The sequence below is a fragment of the Hemitrygon akajei genome, chromosome 1 (genome assembly GCF_048418815.1).
Source record: "Hemitrygon akajei chromosome 1, sHemAka1.3, whole genome shotgun sequence".
Classification (NCBI taxonomy): Eukaryota; Metazoa; Chordata; class Chondrichthyes; order Myliobatiformes; family Dasyatidae; genus Hemitrygon; species Hemitrygon akajei.
The window spans coordinates 50,175,109-50,184,747 of NC_133124.1; the positions used below are offsets into that span (position 1 = coordinate 50,175,109).

Genomic DNA, 9,639 nt, shown 5'->3' on the forward strand with positions numbered 1-9,639 from the left:
CCATTAGTTAAGGACCTCCAGCAACCAGGGCAAGCCCTTTTCTCACTGTTATCATCAGGTAGGAGTTACAGGAGCCTGAAGGCACACAATCAGTGATTCAGGAACAGCTTCTTCCCTTCTGCTATCCGATTCCTAAATGGGCTTTGAAGCTTTGGACACTACCTCACTTTTTTTAATATACAGTATTTCTGTTTTTACACATTTTTTAAATAGTCTTTCAATATATGTAATTTATTTACTTGTTTATTGTTTTATTTTATTTATTATTATTTTTTCTCTCTCTCTCATTGAACTGCTGCTGCTACTAAGTTAACAAATTTCACGTCACATGCCCATGATAATAAACCTGATTCTGCTAGACAAAGCAAATATAAGTCGAGTCAAGTGAAGTTTATTGTTATTTAACTACATATATGCATATGCAAATAAGACAATGTTTCTTGGAACAAAGTTTACCACCTCTAAATAGGTTCATCAATGCAAGTTCAGAAAACATCATAGCAGTTCTATTTTTCTACTTGTATGTGAAATATAGTTCTTACATTTTTTTACACTTAAAATTATTTAAAAGATGTTACACTTGTATAAAATCTGATGATGTTTGAATCGGAGCATTAAGGTTGCATCTGAAATACTGTGTAGAAGTGAAGTCACTCTATATATGGAAAGATTTCAGGTCACCGGATTGTTTCCAGGGAGTAGTAGGGGAGATTCAAACTAGAGGACATGAGTTGAGAGTTAAGGGGCAAAAGTTTAAGGGTAACACAAGGGGGAACTTCTTTACTCAGAGAGTGGTAGGTGTGTGGAAGGAGCTTCCAGTAGAAGTGATAGAGGCAGGTTCGATATTGTCATTTAAAGAAAAAATGGATAGGTATATGGACAGGAAAGGAATGGAGGGTTATGGGCTGAGTGAAGGTCGATGGGACTAGGTGAGAGTAAGCGTTCGGCACAGACTAGAAGGGTCAAGAAGGCCTGTTTCCATTCTGTAATTGTTATATGTTATATGGTTATAGTAGGCGATTGTCCTGTGAGGAGAAATTGAACAGATTGAAATGTAATAGAGTTTAATTGAAACAAGCACCTCCATATCTGCTTCTATTTTCTCTGTTCTTATTCATATTCTTCTGCTATCGTTCAGGGAAAAGGGAATCTCATTGGTACTAATTAACAATTCACTCTCACAGCTTGGATATTCTGAATGTACACAACATGGAAGTAGCTCAAGTAGGGTTGAGCTTATTGTCACATACACAAGCACATGTTTGCACCAGCACCATGTAACACTTACTGCAGCAGCATCACAGACACAGAGTATAACTCTGTACGTTCTGATGGTTTCAAAGCTTGGATACATTGAATGAGTAATAGAAAATGTGTGTTAATTCTAAAAAAATTGTAACTGTTGATTTTGAACCCGTACATTCTTGATCTAGTTTCTGCCAGTGCCGGAGCTGATGCCATTCCGTCTAACAGCTCAGTTCCTGAACCTTATGCTCCCGATGAAGGAATCTGGCCTTATTTACAGTACAATGGTACATGGATTGCAGGCATTCCGCTTGGATCCCGATCTCCTCCTCAGTACCATGGATGTCTTTGTGAAAGAACCATCGTTAGACTGGAAGGTAACTGGCAATGAGGCTGCAGTATAATCAAACTGAATAGAATTCTTTTTTTAAGTACTGCTATTATGACATACCTCTTCCAGATAACTTAATTTGACTAAACATAGCTGTAATCAAAGTATAATTTGAAATCTATATTCCTTCTGCATATCCTTCTCAGCTGGGCAGGCTGGGACTAGTGGGGTAAAGCAGGAAGCAGTGCTCGTATCAATGACTTAGCTCAAATGTCATGTCTCCAAGTTTGCTGATGATAGGTGGGAATGTGCATATGGAAGAGGATGAAAAGCGGTTTCAGTTGATATGGATATTGAGAGGCCAAAAACAGGGAAAATGGATTTCAATGTGGAAATGTGAGGGCATTTTTCACATGGTGAAAGATTGGGTGGTTTTGGTGTCCAAAGACAACTGGAGTATTTGAGCACAAGTCAGTTAAAAGCCAAGAAACAAATTAAAAAATCAAATGGCATGTTGTACTTTTATAGGATTGAGAGAATTGAATATGAGTGGAACTTTGTAAGGTGATTGTAAAGGGTGTTGGTGAGACCACAGCTGGAGTTGGTTTAGGGAGGTGATGGGAGTGGGGGGGGAGGTGGAAGGAGGGTCAGTGGTGCAGAGGCTCTGTTCTGCAGAAAAGCAATAGGGGTCCTAAGGAACTTGGGAACACGGAATAGAAACTTAAAGAGTGATGGCCCAAACTCCCAGCAAGACCTTCCCATAGTTAACAGTAATACAGGCCTCAACATGCCAGTTAGGTCATAGAAACATAGAAAATAGGTGCAGGAGTAGGCCATTCGGCCCTTCGAGCCTGCACCGCCATTCAGTATGATCATGGCTGATCATCCAACTCAAAACCCTGTACCTGTTTTCTTTCCATTCCCCCTGATCCCTTTAGCCACAAGGGCCATATCTAACTTCCTCTTAAATATAGCCAATGAAACGGCCTCAACTGTTTCCTGTGGCAGAGAATTCCACAGATTCACCACTCTCTGTGTGAAGAAGTTTCTCCTCATCTCAGTCCTAAAAGGCTTCCCCTTTATCCTTAAACTATGACCCCTCGTTCTGGACTTGCCCAACATCAGAAATAATCTTCCTGCATCTAGCCTGTCCAATCCCTTTAGAATTTTATACATTTCAATAAGATCCCCCCTCAATCTTCTAAATTCCAGTGAGTATAAGCCTAGTCGATCCAGTCTTTCTTCATATGAAAGTCCTGCCATCCCAGGAATCAATCTGGTGAACCTTCTCTGTACTCCCTCTATGGCAAGAATGTCTTTCCTCAGATTAGGGGACCAAAACTGCACACAATATTCTAGGTGCGGTCTCACCAAGGCCTTGTACAACTGCAGTAGAGCCTCCCTGCTCCTGTACTCAAATCCTTTTGCTATGAATGCCAACATACCATTTGCCTTTTTCACCGCCAGCTGTACCTGCATGCCCACCTTCAATGACTGGTGTACAATGACACCCAGGTCTTGTTGCATCTCCCCTTTTCCTAATCGACACCGTTCAGATAATAATCTGTTTTCCTGTTCTTGCAACCAAAGTGGATAACCTCACATTTATCCACATTAAATTGCATCTGCCATGAATTCGCCCACTCACCTAACCTATCCAAGTCACTTAGCATCCTCCTCACAGCTAACACCGCCGTCCAGCTTCGTGTCATCCGCAAACTTGGAGATGCTGCATTTAATTCCCTCGTCTAAATCATTAATATATATTGTAAACAACTGGGGTCCCAGCACTGAGCCTTGCGGTACCCCACTAGTCACTGCCTGCCATTCTGAAAAGGTCCCGTTTACTCCCACTCTTTGCTTCCTGTCTGCCAACCAATTCTCTATCCACATCAATACCATACCCCCCAATACCGTGTGTTTTAAGTTTGCACACTAATCTCTTGTGTGGGACCTTGTCAAAAGCCTTTTGAAAATCTAAATATACCACATCCACTGCCTCTCCCCTCTCCACTCTACTAGTTACATCTTCAAAAAATTCTATAAGATTCATCAGTCATGATTTTCCTTTCACAAATCCATGCTGACTTTGTCTGATGATTTCACCTCTTTCCAAATGTGCTGTTATCACATCTTTGATAACCAACTCTAGCATTTTCCCCACCACCGATGTCAGACTAACCGGTCTATAATTCCCCGGTTTCTCTCTCCCTCCTTTTTTAAAAAGTGGGGTTACATTAGCCACCCTCCAATCCTCAGGAACTAATCCAGAATCTAAGGAGTTTTGAAAAATTATCACTAATGCATCCACTATTTCTTGGGCTACTTCCTTAAGCACTCTGGGATGCAGACCATCTGGCCCTGGGGATTTATCTGCCTTTAATCCCTTCAATTTACTTAACACCACTTCCCTACTAACATGTATTTCCCTCAGTTCCTCCATCTCACTAGACCCTCGGTCCCTTACTGCCACACTGTTCAGCATTACTGGACAGGAACGTCATCCATAAGATATAGGAGCAGAATTAGGACATTTGGCCTATTGAGTCTACTCTGCTGTTTCATCATGGCAAGATTCATTTTCCCTCTCAGCCCCAATCTCCTGCCTTCTCCTCTTATACCTTCATACCCCGACTAATCAAGAATCTATCAACCTCTGCCTTAAATATACCCAATCACTTGCCCTCCACAGCCACCAATGGCAACAAATTCCACAGATTCATCACACTCTGGCAAAAGAAATTTTTCCTCATCTCCGTTCTAAAAAGACATCCCGTTATTCTGAGGCTGTGTCCTCTCCCACCATATGAAACATCCTCTCCAGATATACTCTATCGAGGCCTTTCAACATTTGATAGGTTTCATACTTTTGAATTGCAGTGCGAAGAGGCCCAGAGCCATCAAACACTCCTCATATGAAAAGTCTTTCAATCCCGGAATCATTTTTGTGAACCGCCTTTGAACCCTGTCCAATGTCAGCACATCTTCTCTTAGATAAGCAGCCCAAAACCCTTCACAATACTCCAGTTCTGCAGAAGGGTCGCAACCCAAAATGTCGACTGTACTCTTCCATAGATGCTGCCTGGCCAGCATTTTGTGTATTGCTTGGATTTCCAGCGCCTGCATATTTTCTCTTGTTCACAATATTCCAAATGAGGCCTTGCCAATGATTTATAAAGTTTCAACATTACATCCTTGTTTTTATACTCTCGCCTCTCAGAATGAATGCGAACATCGCATGTGCCTTCCTCGCAACAGACTCAACCTGCAAATTAACCTTTAGGGAATCCTGCACAAGAACCCGCAAGTCCCTTTGCACCTTAGAATTTTGAATTTTCTCTCCATTTAGAAGAGCCTCCCCCTTTTATTTCTCCGACCAAAATGCAAGACCATTTACTTCCTGACACTGTATTACATCTGCCACTTCCTTGCACATTCTCCTAATATATCTGTAGTCTACTTCCTCAATCCTACTTGCCCCTCCAACTTTCTTTGTATTGTTTGCAAACTTGGCCAAAAAGCTGTCAATTCTGTCATCCAAATCATTGTCATATAACGTAAAAAGTCCCAACACAGACCCCTCTGGAACACTACTAGTCACCGGCAGCCAACCAGAAAGGCTCCCTTTTTTCCCCACTCTTTGCCTCCTGCTAATCAGCCACTGCTTTATCCATTCGAGTATCTTTCCTGTAGTACCAAGGGTTCTCGACTTGTTGAGCAGTCTTGTGTGGCACCTTGTCAAAGGTCTTGTGGAAATCAAAGTACACAACATCAATCCATTCTCATTTGACTGTCCTACTTCTTCAAAGATTTCTAATGGATTTGTCAGGCAAGATTTTCCCTTGAGGAAACCATGCTGACTATGGCCTATTTTGTCATGTGCCTTGAAGTATTCTGAAACCACATCCTTAAAAATCAACGTCTTCTCAACCACTGATAGCAGACTGACTGGCCTATAGTTTTCTTTCTTCTGCCTCTCTAACTTCTTGAAGAGTGGAGTGACATTTGCAATTTTCCAGACTTCCAAAACCATTGCAGAATCTAGTGATTCTTTAAAGATCACTACTAATGCCTCCATAATCTCTTCAGCTGCCTCTTCCAGAGCCCTGCGGTACACCATCTGGTCCTGGTGACTCATCTACCTTCAGGCTTTCAGTTTCCCAAGAACCTTCTCTCTGCTAATGGCAATTTCTGCCCCTTGACACTCAAACTCACAGCATACTGTCAGTGACTTCCAGTAAAGACTGATGCAAAATACTTATTCAGTTCATCTGCCATTTCCTTGCCCCCCATTACTACCTCTCCAGCCTCATTTTCCAGTGGTCCAAGATATACCTTTGCCTCTCTTTTACACTTTATGTATCTGAAGAAACCTTTTGTATTCTCATTAACCTTTTTGACTTGCCTTCATATTCCATCTTTATGACGTTTTTAGTTGCCTTCTGTTGGTTTTTACAAGCTTCCCAATCCTCCAACTTCCCAGTAATTTTTGCTCTATTATATGCCCTCACCTTTTACATTGCAACTCAACCTGTTGACTGTAGTTATGCCCTATCATCAGCATCTCCTTGCTAGTAGTTTCACTACACACTGCCTCGGTTTGTAAACCAACTGCCTCATCCTCTGCCTTACCACTCTAGTTCCAAAACCCCCCCCAGCCAAATTAATATAAACCCTTCTGAACGGCTGGAGCAACCCTGCCCACAACGGTACTGACCCCCCCCCCCCCCCCCCTCAGGTTCAGGTGTAATCTGTCCCTTTTGTATAAATTGTACCTTCCCCAGAAGAGATTCCAATGATCCAGAAATCTGAACCCCTGCCCCCTGTACCAGTTCCTCAGGCACACATTCATCTCCCAAATCATCCTATTCCTTCCCTCACTGGCACATGGCATGGACAGCAATCCTAGAGGTCATTGATAGTCCGTCAGCCTTTATTCATGAGTAGATTTTCATAAATTTTATTGTATTTATTTTTCTGTAAATTCCTGCAAGAAAATAAATCTCAAGATGATATAAACGTGTTTAGATAATAAATTTGACTCTTGATTCCCTCCATTTGCATTACCTGCATTCTGTTACATGTCTTCTAATGAAAATTTCAATTGCAGAATGGAGGAGGAAGTTAAATTTCTAAAACCTATGTTACTTCAGTTAAATAGAAGCACAGGATATAAGAAGTGACAGATCATGTGAGAACTTCATAGATCACTTAGTAGTCATGACTAGGATTACCTTGAATTGTTTGAGGGATTGCACTTCAAGAACAATACAATAGCCACAAGAGTTATGGAGGAGTTTTTACAGGATATTGCTAAATATTAGAGAATGTAGTAAAAATATCAGCACCTGTTCTCCTGGGAGCGAAGAAGATTAAAATATGACCAAAATAAGTTTTCAAGCAGTTATTTAGACAGGCTCGTTATAAAACAGAAAGTGTTATTTTAAAATTTTAGGCACAAGAAATAATGGACATTGTTTGCTTTGAGTTGTTAGGATGTGGGTATTGGCACTGACAGGTAATTGAAAGTGAATACGTTACTGCATTATGTACTAAAGTTGGGGATTTGATCCAAGAATGACCACTCTTTCAAAGAGTAGCTAAAGTAGACCAAATGACTTCTTCCTGGATAAGTTTCTCTGATTCTGAAATAAAGAACTTTAAAGCTGAAACTTGTTTAAAAATGCCAATGAATTGTAAATTCTGGCAAAGTGATTTGTTTGTTGTAAGTGTGTGGAATTAAATTAATTCAAAGAAATTGTTGGGCTTTTTTTTTACTGTTTGCACTTTTCCCTGTTTGTAGCATCTTGAACAGAAACAAATGCAAAAGGGAGGGACATGGACAAAGGAGGTTAACACAGAAGAAATTAACTGGTATCCGGTGCAGAAAGTGAAGTGTGCTAAACGGAAACTCGAAGGCGCCAATCCATCTTCAATCACCAGGTTAGTTGTTTGATATTTGAGATTAATATCAATAAACATAACATTGAATTTTGCAATATCCTATAAACAGGATCTACAAAATAGATCAAATTAATTCAAAACTATTGTATTATAGATGTAAACATCCAGTTATCGCTTCAAGTTATTGAAGATGGTAGCTTTGTACATCTATCCTGTAAATATCCCTGAAAGATTATAAATTCAGCAGCTTAACTCCCTTGAAAGGTCATTAACATGAAGCAAGAACTCAGCATCTCTTGTTCTCAGCTGCTGCTTCAACATTTTTCTGCATTTTAAAAATTTTTATTTCAGCCAATTAATTCTCTTTATTACTATTTTAAGAGTAAAGGGCAAAATAAGATGTCACTCTATTTTGTGCATTTGCTTTGAGAAGGTTTACATATCTGCACTTTTAACACCTGTTACTTTTGCCATTGTTTTATCAGTGTATTGAAATAATGCTTATAACTTTAGTCTGCAATGCACTTGGAGACGTGAGGTTATGAAAGTTGTATATAAATGCAAGCTATTTCTAATAACCTGTTAATTATCTGAAAGGAAATTATTATTAAAATGCCAATGTCTATCATAGCTTAAAATGCTTTATTGCATGAATAAAAGGAATCTACAGATCAGTGATGTAACTAAGGTAAACTCTCCATTCATTGACTTTTATGCACCATGTTTATTTGAAGGTTTTTCAACAAAAAAAAACAATGAAAAGATGTCTAAGATAATGTGCTGTTTTAAAAATAGTGAGTAACCACAGAAATCACTGTTCTTTGTACAATCTGGATTAATATGTTTGTAATTCTAAGACAAACTAAGGTGTGGGTTTTATCAGCAGTGATAAATGCGACAGATTATTCTGTTCAGTTGCATTTGCTTTTTGCATTTCTGTGACCTGCATGACCAGGGAGTGTGACTACACCTCCTTAACTTATGACTAGCCCATCTAAATGGGAAGGTTAAACATTCTATTGTGTTTATAAAGATTGAAGAATCAAAAGCTATATTTCATACATTAATTAAATCTCGGGAATTAAATGCCATGCTTTCAAAAGACTGCTAGCAGGAGTCAAAATATTATTAGTGCTGTAAATTTATTGCAGGCCACTGTTGGAGCTTGGATCTGAATCTACCTGTTACCAGATTAAGGGATAGAGTGTGGACAACCCTTCTCCTTCTCTACCCACTTTTTCTCCCATACTTTAGTTCCTTGTTCCACTCCCCTTGCAACATTCTTATAAAATGTTTATTCTTATTTTATAAGATTAGCAGTGAGTGTATCTGTGATGTTCGATGTCACAGTCACTAAGGGTAGTACGTAGGGCAGGATTACTGAACGTGGATGGGCCAACAACTGGTGTAGGGAACATAGATAGAGACAAGCATACAGAGGAATTAGAATAGAATGAGATTTTTAATCTATAGTATTAAAGGTTAAAGCCAAATATTTTGCCTTGAATCATTCACAAATATTGATAATCTACTATTGTTAAAATAACAGTTGTTGTAGTTGATTTGACACTTCCTGTAATTTTAACTCTATTTGAAATTTACTGCTGAATTTAAGGCCATTTTAATTACATGCACAGCTACATCATGCAATTCCAAGTTTTCAGTGATAAAAGTCTCTCAAAATGGCACCACAGGACTTCCTGAAATTACTGATTTTATTACACTTCAGTAAATTGAATTCCAATTAGTTTACTGTTAGTGTGACTACAGAAGCTGGACCATTGTGTTTCCTGAGTGTCTGGGAGTTTAGCATTATACATGTTATGTAAATGCTATTTTTCCTCATCTATCTTAATAATTTAAGTGTTGTTTTCATTTCAGAGAGGAGTTACGACTGGGGCATGAAAAGTCCACGGCTTATAAGAGTTATATAGCTGTAGCCAAGGGAGACAAAGATTCTAATGTCCGTGCCAGAGAACCAGATGAAGGCCTTCCAGTAGAGCGACAAGTGGAGTGCCTGATTGATCAAGCCACAGATCCAAACATTTTGGGTAGAGTATGGAGTGGTTGGGAGGCATGGATGTGAGGTCAGACAAAAAACTGATATCTTAAAACAATATTAGTCATTTGCTCATGTTAAAGCAGAAAAAATAAAAAGA

At 39.4% G+C, this 9,639-nt stretch overlaps 1 protein-coding gene across 1 annotated transcript in view; it reads left to right on the forward strand.

The window, feature by feature from the left end:
• The window catches only part of prkdc (protein kinase, DNA-activated, catalytic subunit), a 236,238-nt gene extending 226,599 nt beyond the window's left edge, over nucleotides 1–9,639 (forward strand). Inside the window, exons 84-86 of the mRNA XM_073042713.1 lie at nucleotides 1,434–1,622; nucleotides 7,380–7,519; nucleotides 9,362–9,639. Of these exons, the coding sequence (XP_072898814.1) occupies nucleotides 1,434–1,622; nucleotides 7,380–7,519; nucleotides 9,362–9,566 (534 nt within the window). The 3' untranslated portion in view covers nucleotides 9,567–9,639. The remainder of the gene's footprint in view (nucleotides 1–1,433; nucleotides 1,623–7,379; nucleotides 7,520–9,361) is intronic.